The sequence below is a fragment of the Mauremys reevesii genome, linkage group 4, assembly GCF_016161935.1.
Source record: "Mauremys reevesii isolate NIE-2019 linkage group 4, ASM1616193v1, whole genome shotgun sequence".
NCBI lineage: Eukaryota > Metazoa > Chordata > Testudines > Geoemydidae > Mauremys > Mauremys reevesii.
Genome location: NC_052626.1, coordinates 27,447,850 through 27,463,248, shown reverse-complemented (window position 1 = coordinate 27,463,248; position 15,399 = coordinate 27,447,850). Strand labels below are relative to the sequence as shown.

The following is a 15,399-nucleotide window of genomic DNA, read 5'->3' as shown; positions in this document are numbered from 1 at the left end:
TTCCACACATTCAGGGGGGAATGTTTGAGCGCACAGTGCTTCTTGGTGCAAGATGCAGTGAAACGTCATCAGCTCTTGATCCAGCGACTTTTGAAGTAAATTCACAAAGCCCTTCTGTGCTCCTCTCATACTGGGTGCACCATCAGTAGACACTGACACCAGGTGAGTGGTGTTTATTCCTTTGGCTTTTAGGCAACTCAAAACAGCCTCACAAATGGCCTGTCCCCGTGTTTGGCCCTTTAGTGGTACGAGTTCAATCAGTTCTTCCTGCGGCCCATCAGAGTTCACATATCTGCATAACAGTGCTGTCTGCTCAATATCGTTTACATCACTTGACTCATCACAGGCAATTGAATATGCTTGAGCTGAATTGATGTCAATTTGCTTACTGGTGATGTTTGTTGCCATTTTAATGGTCCTGTCCTTGACGGTCTTTGCAGAGAGAGGCATTTCTTTAATTTTCTGAATAATTTCCTGTTTGTTTTTGAATTCGGAGAATAGATGCTCTGATATTTTTATGAACGATTCTTTCATGTGATTCTTTCTCCGTCTGTGAACGGCTTCCCCCTCCTTACGATCTCATGAGCTGCCACAAAACTAGCAGCTGTAGTTGAGTTTGGAGAGTTGATCCACTTCTTGAAAGTATGTTTGCTCTGCTCAACTTTCCGTAGTAGTTCCGAAATCGCTCTCTTTCGCCCATCTTCAGTTGGGTACTTTTCAGAAAATGCTGAGTGCTTGTTTTGAAAATGTCTTTCAATGTTACATTTTTTGTTGTTTGCTAATTTCTCGCCACATATCAAGCACACAGGTAAGCCAGCGTCGTTGGCAGTGAAGGAATCTGTCCATGCAGAATTAAACTCTCTATTTTCTTCTGAGATTTTTCTTTTTTGGGATGTATTCATGGTTAGCTTACCGCGGGGGTCGCACACTCACAAAGCCGCCTGCAGGTAAAGGTGAGGGCTATAGACGTGGATGTGACGCATATTTTAATTGACAAATTATAAAAACTTTTAAAAAATTCGATGTTAAAGTATCACCTCAAACTCCAAGATAACTGTGCAACAAAATAAACAAAAATAAAATATATAAATAAAAATTAAATTAATAAATAACCGTTATTCTTTTTTTTCTATTTTTCTTTTGTCAAGGCCGAAGGGAGCCACAAGGAGGCTGAAGAGCCGCATGCGGCTCCGGAGCCGCGGGTTGCAGACCCTGTACTAGAGAAAGAGGCACCCTGTAGGGTGACCAGACAGCAAGTGTGAAAAATGGAGATGGGGGGGAGAAAAGGTGCCTATAGAAGAAAAATCAGGATTGTCCTTATAAAATGCCCCGCTTTGCCCCTTCACACACCACAGCGCCGGACGGGGCTTAGTCTCAGCGAGGCCGGCCCCGCTGGCGGGTCTCTAGGGCGCTCGGGGAGGCGCGATGTTACCGAGCCTGATGGGACACACGGCTCTCGTGGGCCTGGGAGCCAGTGACCAACCCGCTCCCCCACTAGGGCTCGGCCGTCATGCGCGGCGCGGCCCGCCCTGACCTGCTCGCTAGAGCCTCAGGCACCCGAGCGCCCCGCGGGGCGAACCGACCCCGGACAGGGCGCGGCCCCACCCAGCGAGGCCCGCTGAGCTCCGGGGAGGCTCTAGGCCCAGGGAAGCAGCTCGGGGATCGCAGTCCCGCGTTAGGAGCCCGGGGGGGGCGGGAGACCCCACGGGCGCCGAGCCCCCAGATACCTCAACGGCCTCCCCCCCACGCCGGCGGCCGCAACCAGCTCCCCGCAGCCACCGCGAGCCGCGCCACGCTGTACCTCCGAGGTGCCCCGCAACGCCGGCCCCGCGTCACAGAGTTCACCACGCCGGAAGCGGAAACAGCCAAAAATTCCCCACGCCGCTGCCCTCCTTCTTCCTGTATCGAGACCCTGACTAGCCTCACCCTACGCGGCTAATACAGCCAATAGCAACGCGGAAGGGGCTGGATTGATAATTCAGTGGGCGGGCACATGCGAATGTGTGGCGCATTATTGGCTGCGCGGTTCGATTGACAATTTTTTATATCCACTCAAGGCCTGCCGTATGATCCCAGGCTCGGCCAATAGGGAGGAAGCGCCTTGAACTGGTGGATGGGCCAGAAAAAGTCTCTGATGCACGCTATTGGCCACGGATGTGGATTGACAGATATTTCTGCCTCTCTGTGGGTGAGGCTATCCGTGACGTTTTGCCGCCTCTACCAATGGGGAGGAGGAACGGACTGAAGGTGGATCGGAGTGCCTGTGTCTCTGCCTGTGTAAGAAGCCGTCGCTAGGCAAGACAGCGATGAGCGGGTCTTTGTGCTGGCTGCGCGCGGCCTCGCTGCTGCGGGGGGCCCCGCTGCGGTGGGGGGCGCGGCCCCTCAGCCAGGCCGCGGCCGGCGACGGCTCGTCCTCTGGCGGCGGTGAGGGTGGCCGAGGGTCGCGGGAGTCGGTAGAGCGGCTGGTGCGGGCGCACCCCGTGGTCGTGTTCATGAAGGGCAACCCGGGCCAGCCCCTGTGCGGCTTCAGCAACGCCGTGGTGCAGATCCTGCGCCTGCACGGGGTGCAGGACTTCCAGGCGTACGACGTGCTGCAGGACGCCGACCTCCGGCAAGGTTAGCGCCCGGTTCGCCTCAGGCGGCTGGGGGAAGGCACTGGCAGACACCCCCTCCCCCGGCACGCTGGGGCGGGCCCGGCTGGGGAAAGGCAGGCACGCCCCGCCGACACACGCTGGAGGAGACCCTGTTGGGGGCGGTGGAGGGAAGGCAGAAACCTTCCACGTACACATCCTAAAGGGGACCCACGCGGCGGTAGGCAACATGCCAAAGGCTGCACATGAGCTGATTTTCAGTGGCACTCACACTGCCCGGGTCCTGGCCACTGGTCTGGGGGAGCTCTGCATTATAATTTAATTTTAAATGAAGCTTCTTAAACATTTTAAAAACCTTATTTGCTTTACATACAACAATAGTTTAGTTATATATTATAGACTTACGGAAAGAGACCTTCTAAAGAGGTTAAAATGTATGACTGGCACGCAGAACCTTAAATCAGAGTGAATAAATGAAGACTCAGCACACCACTTCTGAAAGGTTGCCGACCCCTGCAGGGTTTGCTTTTCTCCAGGGGCGCTGAGCACCAGCAGCTCTCACTGACTTTAATGGCGCTATAGGTGCTCAGCAGTTATGAAAAAACAGGCCTGAAGTGCTTTCTGTGAGAGAGAAAGTCACAAGGGGATGTTATCATGTCTGTGTGAGCTGGCATCCCTCCTTGTCACTCCGCAATGGCCTGAGTTGTAGCCCATCTGGGGAGTAGCTCAGCTTGTCAGTTGTAGAGGAAGGGTGATCTTGGAACTGGGCATACAGAGACCTGGGTTTTGTTCATGACTGCTGTAGATGTGTGGTTTTGTGCTGCAGTTATCAATAGGGCCTAAGGAAGTTAAGTAACCAGATCCCATTGACTTTCAGAATCCTTTGAAAATTTATCTTTGTGGCACATCTGTAAGAAAGAAGTAAAATTTATCTGCGTACTTCACTTGGGCAATGTAATCTTAATGTTTCTAAAACACTTTAACCTCTTAACATAAGAACGGCCGTACCGGGTCAGACCAAAGGTCCAGCTAGCCCAGTATCGGTCTACCGACAGTGGCCAATGCCAGGTGCCCCAGAGGGAGTGAACCTAACAGGCAATGATCAAGTGATCTCTCTCCTGCCATCCATCTCCATCCTCTGACAAACAGAGGCTAGGGACACCATTCCTTACCCATCCTGGCTAATAGACAATAATGGACTTAACCACCATGAATTTACTCAGTTCTCTTTTAAACGCTGTTATAGTCCTAGCCTTCACAACCTCCTCAGGTAAGGAGTTCCACAAGTTGACTGTGCGCTGCGTGAAGAAGAACTTCCTTTTATTTGTTTTAAACCTGCTGTCTATTAATTTCATTTGGTGACCCCTAGTTCTTCAGTTGGAATGTGCACAAAGCAGTATAGATATTAGCTCAGCTGTACGCTGCATTGCCTGAAAGCATCATCCTGGCATAACTTCATCCTACAGTGAAATTTTGTAGTCTCTGAAAGTTTTCCCAGAACCCATTAACACCTTGGTTCACCATGTTTCAAATTGGGATGATCCCTGAGAGTCACAAGTGTGTTCACAGGTTAAAAGGTGAGGCCTACAGAGATGACAAGCTGTGGCACGATTCTTTATCTTGGTCTGAGCAGCCAACCCATGTGGTTTGTTTTCTTTGCAGATTGAATCATTTTTCTTTTTTGAAAGAAAGATTCTCAATTCACCTAGACCTGTGCTCACTTTTACAGATAATGGTGTCAGTACCATATATTAAGGAAAAATTGAGGCTATAAACAAATTCTGCCATGTTTTACACACTTAAACTTGTTTATTATGGGCTTTTAAAAATAACTAGAATACCTAAAACATAGTGTATGCCAGTAACAATGGAATACAAGAATATTTTGTCTATTGACTCAAAGCTATAAAATTCCTGAATAAGCTTCAGTAGGAAAATAATTTGTCAAAATCATCACCTTTGGCAGAAAGCTGTAAAGGAATATGTTGGCTCATACGAGATAGGCAAGGCTTATTATCTTCATCCCACTGAATCCAGATCTTAATTTGAGTTACATTACACTATGTGCTCCGTTCTGTTTATGCAAATTATTTGCCATCCTCCAGGCTCTTACAAACTTCCAGTGTGGTCTCTAGGTTTGGTGAAATTTGGGTCAGAGGTGGCACAGTTCAGGTTATGACTGAATGACATCTCCTTTTGGTTATAAACTCTTTACATCTTGTCAGTTGCTTTGCAGTTCTCCTGATTTTAAACAGCCATTGACACTTCATCACAATAGTTGCCTCAGGAATTTTGTGAGGTTATCAGGAAATTATTAATGGAATGTGAAATGGCCCACAATATGATCTGTCTTAAGGCGTGATGGACACTGAAAAAGTTTGAGAACTCCTACCACAGTACATCAGTTCACAGTGTATCAGCATTGACTGCTCAGGACTTTTCCTTCTTTTGGTAAAGTATAAAATATGCCTTCTCAGGCCCCAATAACATGCACAAGAAATATTCAGGGAACACTGCCATTCCGAGCAACCTAGAAGCTAGCTTATGTGAAAGTATTTGCGCCTGTTTTACTGGATCTCCATTTCTAGAAGGTTGCTAGTCTGATCACGTGAAACTTCTTTCTGCTTGCTTCCCTTTTGGACATGCCTAGCTAAGTGTTAAGGTTTCATAGGGTTACTTGAGTATAGTGATTGTGAAGTGGAATATTTTTGCCTTGAAAGCAGACTTGCAGGTGTAGGGAATTAGCAATGCTTACTATGAACACTTTACAGCAAGTTTGTTTTTGGTAGGATAGGAATTTAATACTTTATATTTAGATCTATCAAGTGGATGATTTCTTTCTCTGCACCCCCATTTTCCCCTTTACTTCTTGCATTTGGGCCTCTGCTGTCTTCTTTTCATTTAGCTTTTAGTTGAAAGGTTTATATCTGGTCTTCATTTTTATTTTATTTTTTTCAAATTGCTTTTCAGTTTCATGACTTAACTGTAGTGAGATGTCATGGTTAAAGTAAAAAATTAATACCAAAAGGTCTTTTACATTATATTCAAACTATCTTATTTTAGTTATTGGTAAACTTGAGATTTTAGGATTGTGCTTTCTGGAAGTCTTTATTAAACTTTAAAATATAAAAATGTTGTAGCTCTTTCCATCTCTAAAGTAAAATGATTTGTTAATCTTATGATTTAATAGAATGAATTGGTAAGCAAAAAATAACATGCAGCTGGGTTTCTTTCATGAACCTTGAACAGGTCAGTAGTTCATTGCGTAATGATCCACAGAGTTTATTTATTTAAGCTCTGGGATTGGATCATAGGTATGCAGCATTGAAAACAATGTTATGACATTTTACTTGTTTTCCCCTTTTGTAATAGGACAAGTTTGTGCACTGTACATCTAGGGAAGAATGTTGATATGTTCTTAATATTACACTTAAGGTTTTGTTCAACATTGATTTCTCAGGTAGTATTCTCATTGTTTTCAGTGGGAGTTTTGCCCAAGGAAGGGAATAAATAGGGAATGCTGAAAGAAAACTGACAGTAGGGAGTAAGGAGGGACACCAGACTTTAGGGGATGGAACTACAAATATGAGAGAGAAAAGAATTATTTTGTTAGACACTTTCATCTGAGTGACAATAAAACATATCCTAGGTAAAAGGGCTATTAATAGTTAAAATGGTGCTTTAAAATGTAAGCATATTAAAATGTTATCCATAACAAATCTTAAGATGCAGTTTCTAAAGAATTAGTGTTGGTAGAATTAGCTTTCTGTATCTGCATTGTTGACTGTGCAAACCATAATCTCTCATGATTGGAACTCAAACACTTCTTTTTCAATCTGTATTTTAGTATGGAGGTGAGTAATGAGAATTGGTTAATCTGATTAGAAATCAGAAAACAAAGCACTTATTGAAGTAGAAATTAGTTTATTATAGCAGCTAAATGAGTAAATGGCTTGGATAGGTCACGTTCTTTCAAGTGCAGAAAACAGTCTAAGATTGTTTAGCTTGATACAGTATCATCTGGGAGGCACCTTTAACAGCCATTAGGAATTTTCCATAATGTACACTTTAGATAGCACTGTTCTATTGTCAAAGTCAAATTTGTAGTAATTATGAAACACAAAAGGTCCTATAATTTTTAAAGAACTTTTAAGGCACAGATAAATCATAGATTTTAGGTGAAAAAGTCTTAATTTGACTCCACTGTTTGACTGCAATTTGGAGAACATAGTCTCTTGCATACAGATATATCTGCTATTAAGTTGGTACCTTGGTTTATTGTTTCCGTTAAAGAATTGTGTTTTAGAAAATACATTTTTACATTTCTGTAAGATGAGAAAACTTAATCTTTCCATGTTGTGTACTACTTGCTCTTAATATTTTTCAGTCAATATTTTGTTACCCTGCACTGTCGGGGGACATCTACTTAGAGCAGTTATTTTCAAACTGGGGTACATGAGTTCTTGTCAGGGGGGTATTCAAGGAAAATCCTGTAATGGCGGACAACGCATTTTATTTAGTAACACTTGGCAATCTAATTATTGGTATATTATGATCGTCTCTCAGATGGGGGGATATGATAGACTACATTATTTGGAAAAGGGTACACAGTCTACAAAGTTTGAAAACCACAGACTTAGAGTATGGTCTGGGATCCTAATTAATGACTGACTAAGGATGAGCATGCAGTGATATGGTTAGGTTTGCAGCATTTTGGTATGATATTAAAGTTACAAACTGCATGTATAAACTCTTTCAACAGCTGTAATAATTCTTCCTTATCTTTCTGAGATCCTTTAACTGTAACTAGCATCAACAAGTAATAATGCTTGGCATAAGGGTATTCTGTTATGATAAAATTTGACTGGTCTTATTTAACCTCTAATGTAAATAATTAAAAAAATTGTTTAGTCTACATGGCTTTTCATAAGGGTTAATTGTAGCAGACTACGTATTTATTTCTTAACTTGTGATGCTAAGCACATTTTCATAGTGTGTCTTAGGTGCATGTTGCATCTTGTGCCCCTCCCATGAATTTCAGCGTCTGCCAGTAAAAGATAAAGCACTAAGAAATTCAAGGACTGTTAGAGGACAAGTTGTCTAGCAAATGAATTTGCAGTAGCAAATAGCGCTGTATAAAGGCAGTAAGAATGTATTCCCTACAAGGAGTTTTAATAATCCTACAGAGGATACTGTAATTAAATTCCCCATACAAACATTACAGAACACTGATTTAAAGGCTCCTGATTTTTTCGTTGGCCAAATAAGTCACTTTAGTACAGTGGTTCATTTTATGGTAAAAATGAGAAAGTAAGCAATTTTTCAGTAATAGCGTGCTGTCACACTTTTGTATTTTTTTTGTCTGCTTTTGTGAGCAAGTAGTTTTTAAGTGAAGTGAAACTTGGGGGTCCTCAAGACAAATAAGGCTCCTGAAGGGTACAGTCGTCTGGAAAGGTTGAGAGCCACTGCTTTAGTAATCTTCTCTCATCCCCAGGAAGCAAGCATGATACTTGTACAGCTCCTGTTTAAGAGTCACAGTTGGAACTGAACTCGGGTCTCAAATTTCTAGCTCTAGGTGGGAACCAAAAAAGTTTAGTGGAATGTAGTTAATTCTGATGGCTCTTCTGCCATAAACAGGACCCACAGCCTCAAAGAGAAGGAACTGAGAGTATTAAAAGCTGCATGCTGAAGCAATGCCTCTTACTTTTAATGAATTCCAGTATATTTGAAAACAATAGATTTAACCTTTTTAAATTTATTTTCTGGTACAGGAATTAAAAACTACTCCAACTGGCCTACCATCCCTCAAGTATACCTTAACGGTGAATTTGTTGGTGGCTGTGACATACTCCTCCAGATGCATCAGAATGGAGACCTAGTGGAAGAGCTTAAGAAGTTAGGAATCCGCTCTGCACTTTTGGATGCAGAAAAAGACCAAGACAAAAAATAAACCAAGCAAGATATTTCATTTTAAAAGATGGGACTATAATAAACAAAACCTTTGACAATAACTTATTACCAGAAAAGCCTTACATGTTATCTCAAAGGAGGCATCTTTTTGAACTGACACTAATGTTTGTTTATCAGTAAACCTCACGGTACAGGTTATTTGGTATTTTGGTTTAAGGATATTCTGTTGTGAAAATTTGATTATAACCATTGCACTGTAATTCAATGTCTGTGGAACTGAAGTAAACAAGCAGCCTACTTCTACTTGTGTCAATTCTTCTTGCCGGAGGCGGGAGTAAAAGAAAGATTGTAGAATATTATTTTTATGGCTCATCTGTGTATATCACTTGGCTAATGCTTTGATATATAAACCTATGTAGACAGTGTTTGTAGTTTTTTTGGTTCTCTTGAAAACACTATCAAATAACTGCTGTCATTCTGTATGAACACTTGAAGGTAGGACTTCTTGGGAACCTGTAAACTTGTGTATTGGTTACCTGCAAATCTGTTTCTAACAAACTGGAGGAAAACAGTCACGAGTGATCTATGAAATACACCTTTATTCCTACAGCTATAAATAAATACATTAGTATAAACAAATGATACGTTGGTCATTATTGCTTTGATTTCCCAGACTGTAGGTTGTAACTACTGATGGCTTTTGGGAGACTACTGGGAGTTGTGATTAAAAGGTTTTAAAGTAATTTATGTTGTACCTCTGCCAAAAAATGGCCTCGGTTTTTACACTTTGTGAAATTTAAGTCTCTGTTATCAGTGGTCAGATGTGGAAGTTCTATAATTCTTCCTTATAGAGAGCGGAATAACTTGAAAACCCTGAATATAATCTTATACTACTTGTCAGCAGCTACATTCTTTAGCTTTACGCTGACAAATATTCATTCCTATTTGACTGCTGTGCCACAAAGAGTGTTGTCTTCAAATATGAAGTAAACAAATGAACTGTTTCTTCTAGGTACCAGTAAAGAGCAAGGGAGGGGATCTACTGGGCAGATGGCAGAATTGTTTGCTGGATTGTCTATTTTCTGTGAAGTGTCAAACACTGGTGTTTCTACAAATAAAAAAGGTCATACAGTATATCTGGGAAAAAAAATAGCAAATTAAAGTTAGTAGTCCCTCAAGAACTACTGCTATTTAGTTTTATGGGTAAAAGCAGCATTTATCCATGGATTAAGCAAATGATCTGAAAAATAATTATCCTGTGATTGTATGATTGTCTACATTATTTTGATTTATCATAAAGTTTCTAATGAATTTGATTATTTTTGTTTTGAATATTATTATTGAGCATTCTTTCACTGTGTGATTGACAGAAAATGTGTTTTTTTGTTTTGTTTGTTTGAATTAAGAAAATTCTGAAGGGTGGGGAGAATTCAGGGCCATAACTTTGCAAATTAGGAATGAGCAAAATGAGAGTTCTGGAGTATGAGTCCATTTCAAATCTTCTGTCTAGGTGCTTCTTTGAGAGGTAGCTCAAGTGCAGAAATCATGAAAATTAGCGAATTCTTCAATGAATACTATTATATTTTACAGTAACCTGACTGTAAATATGCCTAATTCCATTAAGGAAATAGTGAAGAAAGTATCAACATGATGAAATACAATATTTATATCACCTGCTTACAGTATAGTGTATTGTGAATTTTTAAATTGTACTTTGGGCTAAGTACCTGTGGCAGATTCTCTCACTTAAGTAAACAAGTGATTATGATGTTAAATGTTCATAGTGGATATTTGAATCAGTTTTTTGAGTACACTAAAGCATGCCTATTTTCAGATGCTCTTTCAGATCCTCGGTTCTGTTCTTAATACCCTAAGGATGTAAAACCGTAACACTTCTTGGTCAATATCTCTAAGTAGGTATGGAACTAAAAGTGAAATTTAAGATAGAGCAAGATAAATGTAGCAATGAGTATGTACTGTGTATAAACACCCTTAGTTTTATCTCCATAGCTTCCCCTTTGGTTATTTTATTACAGTACAAAATAAACTAGACCTTAAGAGCAGCTATTTGCAAATATCAGTCATGTAGAATTCTAGGTGGGTGAAGTCTCAGTTTGTGTACCACATTGTATTCATGAAGTGCACCCTACTAATTTTAAACACTTGAATGTCAGTTCTGTGTATTTCAGTCTTAACTTCCTTACTCTAATATTATACATCCAAAAATAGCTTTGTGTACATAAAGCCTTTACAAACTATCTTGTTTTCAAAATGAAATATTATTAAATGCTGTTTTTACTTCCTCCTTTTCCTCTGGGAGATGTAAGTAGTTTTCACCATCACATGCTAACATTTAACACCCAAGCTAGCGATATTATTTTTCATTCTTCCTCACTTTGCTCCTCAACTGTTGCCCAACCTAATTGTTTGAAAAATACTCCATGTTACCTAACCTGCTGAGGAAAATATTCATGCATGGTAGGTTTTCAAATGTTTATTCAAACAAATAAACCTCAGAGCAGCCCTATAACTTAAGTATATAACACCTCTGTCTTATTGCTAGTGTTTCTCTTTTCACGTTGATTAGAGATGTTGATCTTACGGCTTCCGTAGTACATGAGTATAGCGGGGGAGGCCAAACTTACTGACACTCTGAGCTCGATACAGCATTCTTCAGAAGTTCGAGAGGCGGGGCACCCCTGCTGAGGCACAGGGTTTCAGCCCCGTGGGAGGTCCCTGATGGGGCTTGGGCCTTCAGCCCTGCTCCTGCTGAAGCAGTGAGCCCTGGCAGGTGTTCCCTGCGAGGCTGAAAACCCAACCCCTACGCCTACCCCTTGCTGCAAGGCAGAAGTCCTAAGCTCTCTGCCCTGCCCTCTCTCCCCCTCCCCCTTCCAATCTGGTAGGTGGAGAATGGAAGGGGAGAGGGGGCTCAGCAAGCCACACTTTAACTGTAAAAGAGCCACATGTGGCTCATAATCCACAATTTGGCCACCCCTGGAGTATACTGTTGCTGACCAACTTCAGCAGCACACTGGTTTTCTCTGACTTCCTTCTTCCATTCCACAGAATTGTAGCTTTTATTATTGAATGGCAACTTTCTATAGTATGTGGTAGATTTTAAGCAGGCTTTACTGGATAATTCAGTCAGTTACCTGCTCTGAGTGTGTTTGTTCAAGTTAGTGAATGAGTAAGAAGTCAGATGACTAAAATGAACAGGGTCAAGGTCACCAGTATATCTTGCTGCCAAAAGTGGGAATATGAATTGAGAGTTGTAGATCTGTCTCATATCCTCCCCGTCTTCCACCACTGTTCCTTTTAGTCCACAAGTGTGTCTACATGGTAAGACTGCAACACACTCCTGCTGTAGCGCTAATGCAAGTGTTGTGGGAATGAAAGACTCTAGTCACAGCATTGCAGGGCACCTGACTTTAGCTGTACATATGTTGACTAGCACTGGTCCTATTACAGATCCCTGGGGCCCCCACTATTTACTGCTCTCCAATGTGAAAGCTGACCATTAATTGCATTTATGTCTCCCTTAGCTCCCCCAGTCCAGCAACTCTGGTCTCCAAACTCAATTCTCTGGCTCTGAGGGGCATGTAGTGCATGCCCCCCCCATGCCACCTGCCCATAAGGCAGGTAATCATACATGGTGGTGTCTGTGCAAAAAACTGGATAGCCCCCACTCTGCTGCTGGACAGCCTCATTATTTTTGGGGGGGGCGTGGGGGTTGTTTGTTTCTTTGTGGAGGGGGTGGCTGTTTATTGGCCTAAGTTTAGATCTTGGGCTGATCAATGCTCTCCCTTCATAATAAACATGCTGAAGAGCAAACACTGTGACTCAGGTTAAGATGAACTTAACAGATGTAGTACGAATGGCCTCAGGCTAAGGCTTCTGAGATAGAGACTTATGTCTTTATCCTAGACTAGAGGTGGGCAACCTATGGGCCGCAGGCCACATGCGGCCCACAGGACCATCCTGCCCAGCCCCCGAGCTCCTGGCCTGGGAGGCTGGCCCCTCCCCTGCTGTCTTCCTGCCCCCGCAGCCTCAGCTCGCCCCACCGCTAGTGCAATGCTCTGGGTGGCACAGGGCAGAGCCTGGCCTGACCCAGTGATCTGCACTGCATGGTGGCATTGGCTGTAGCGCTGCCAGCCACCAGTGCTCCAGGCAGCTTGGTAAGGGGGCACAGAGCAGGAGGGGGTTGGATAGAGGACAGGGGAGTTTGGGGGATGGTCGGGGCAGGGGTGTGAATAGGGGTCAAGGGGGGGAACTGGGAGTTGAAAGGGGGCAGGCTGTCAGGGAACAGTGGGGGTTGGATGGGGCAGGAGTCCCGGGTGGGGGCCCGTCCCCGTCCCCGTCCCCGTCCCCGTCCCCTAACCGGCCCTCCATACAATTTACAAAACCCGATGTGGCCTCCAGGCCAAAAAGTTTGCCCACCCTGTCTTAGACAGTGACGCCAGTGAGGAGATTCTCATCACAGGAGGACCTGGCAGCTTTGGAGATAAAACTTCTTTCCAGAGGAAAATCTGGCAACCTTAGTAAAATAGGTAACAAAGGCTTAAGCCTAGGAATGTTAAACTCAGGAATCCTGCAAGGATAGCTAGCATGAGGAAGCCAGTCAAGGAGTTTTCAGTGCATAAATCCAAGCAAGGGAATATTAAGCTGTGGAGTGGGATGTCCTGACTAGAAATCCTCCTGTCTAATGCAGAGACCATACCCCATTCTTAAAAACAAACTCGTACCCTCCATGTAACAGGGGTATTTGCTAAAAGACAACACATGGTAACACGTACATTCTCCTTAAAGAACTCTGCATATGAACATGGAAAGCACATTAAGGAAGGCCTATGAGTACCCCAAGTGCTCACACTGCCTTTTTTGCTGCATGCTCATCTGCAGCCTGCTGCAGAATGCTCAAGCAAACAGGTTGCCTTGCAGGGAGGCTTAAAGGAACTCGAGTCCCTGAGAGCCTAATGTCCAATTTTTATGTACGTCACTCATGTTATATGATCATCTAGCACTGCCGTCTCTTAGATGGCCTTCATATTAGGGCTCTAGTTAACTGATTTAGCTTGTAAGGCATCTCTCCTTGCCATATCTGTTAGGGAAAACTCAGGACTTTTTCCTACACATTAAATGGGACAGAACTAAATTGAGTTTAATTCACCCCCTTTCAGCTATTTTGGGGCAGGTGTGTGTGGTTAAGGCATTTTTAAATTGACAAGTTAAGTTGAAATAGGGCACTTTTAATATGAAATAATGTCCACACAGAGACATGCACCAAAATAAATATTTGAATTAAAAGAGATTGTGGTCCTAGTTTGTATGTCCTAGTTTATGTAGACATGCCCTTACTTCTGGTGAAAACCCTGGCAAAGATCCACTTCTCCGGTCTCTCATACTAAAGAAATCCAAAGCAAAATTATTTCCTCCCCTCCTGATTTGTTCACATTCTGGATAAAGAGATTCTGAATCATAAACCTTACTTTATCTTACAGCTTCTCAAAATAAATCCAGTCTAGTTCCATTGGAGCTAAGCGCATGCAGGGTAGAATGTAATTCCAGCAAAGATCGATACCTTGGTAACTGGAGGTGGGGAAGAAGAAGAAAGCTACAATATTTTGCATGGCTGTGGGCTTAATTTATGGACTGGTGACCCATAGGTACACCTAAAAATAAACTATTCATTTGTAAGATTACTTCTTGATAATCAGAAATAAGAGGTGGTTACAGAGCTTCTGAATCCACAATGCAAAATTAGGCCATCATTCCTGTACTAATCTTTCAAGAAGGGATAGTACCTAATTCAATAAGTTTTTAGTCTCAAAAGTGACCTAAACGTTTCAGCAGCTCCTGGATCTGAAAGAAGTAAATAAATTCCTCAGCCTGCCTTCCTTACAAATTGATACATAAATCTGTCCAGTAGGTAAGTTGATACTTTTCACATGTTACATAAACCCTTTCTTCAAAGCTTAAAGGATTTTACCAAACAAATAATTAAACTTCACAAAATCTGTGTGAAGTAGGTCAGTATAATACTCACTTTGTGGAAGGACAAACTGAGGTACAGAGAGGTGATTTGCCAGCCATCACATACTGAGTTATCAGCAGAGCTGAGAACAGAATCTAGGCATCTATTCTCTGTTGTCTGTTCTAATCAAGGGTCACCTGGGCTGCAAAGTTTGGATGCAAATTTGATTAGCCTCCATTTGGGGTGATTGGTTCAGGCCCGTCTTGTATTACAATATTCAGCACCACCACTTAGGATTTAGATAGTACTTTTCTTCTTCAGTGAGCTTTACACATATTAATCAATTAATATTCTTGACGCTTCCTGAGAGCTAAGTAAGGTATTAGCCTTGTTTCAATATGGGGAAACTGAGGCAGATAGTTTGGGACTTCCAGAAAAGCCCCACTATTGTATTAGAGCAGAGAGTAGAACTCAAGAATACCTGATTCCTAGAAACAGGCTTTGGATACTTTATAGAAATGCTGTCATTACAAACCAAAGCCAATTAGAAATGTATTGCTAGTGCTCTTATTGAGGCGTGCATTGAATAATGATTGACATGAACCAGCAGATGGCGCTGTTTAACTGAAAAAGAATAACTGGATCTAATTGACACGAACAAACAAGCATCTTTTAATAAGTCCTCTTTCTCAGCCTTGTAATTCAATAGAATAGTATTCTTCAGGGTTCTCATTTTTTAAAAAATAGGTCAGTGCTAACCATTAAATATGTCCTAGAATGATACTAATTTGGTCTTTGGGCCAAATGATTCTGCATGCTCAGTGAAAGCAACACTGGAAAGTGAAGGAGGAGAATAGCTTTCTTTGGGCTATGTGGAAAAAAGAAATCTGGGATTAGGGAAATCTTCAAAGCTAATTGTCCTCCAGA

At 42.3% G+C, this 15,399-nt stretch overlaps 2 protein-coding genes across 2 annotated transcripts in view; one reads left to right on the top strand and one right to left on the bottom strand.

Moving 5' to 3' along the window:
- SYNE3 (spectrin repeat containing nuclear envelope family member 3) overlaps positions 1–1,959 on the bottom strand; it is a 105,583-nt gene extending 103,624 nt beyond the window's left edge. The window contains exon 1 of the mRNA XM_039533854.1: positions 1,802–1,959. The gene's annotated coding sequence lies outside the window, so the exon portion shown is untranslated. The remainder of the gene's footprint in view (positions 1–1,801) is intronic.
- A 342-nt stretch (positions 1,960–2,301) lies between these two features.
- Positions 2,302–9,143, top strand: GLRX5 (glutaredoxin 5). The gene is made up of 2 exons (XM_039533857.1): positions 2,302–2,616; positions 8,363–9,143. The coding sequence occupies exons 1-2, from the start codon at positions 2,307–2,309 to the stop codon at positions 8,539–8,541; spliced, it is 489 nt and encodes a 162-aa protein (XP_039389791.1). The 5' UTR covers positions 2,302–2,306; the 3' UTR covers positions 8,542–9,143.
- The last annotated feature ends 6,256 nt before the right edge of the window (positions 9,144–15,399 follow it).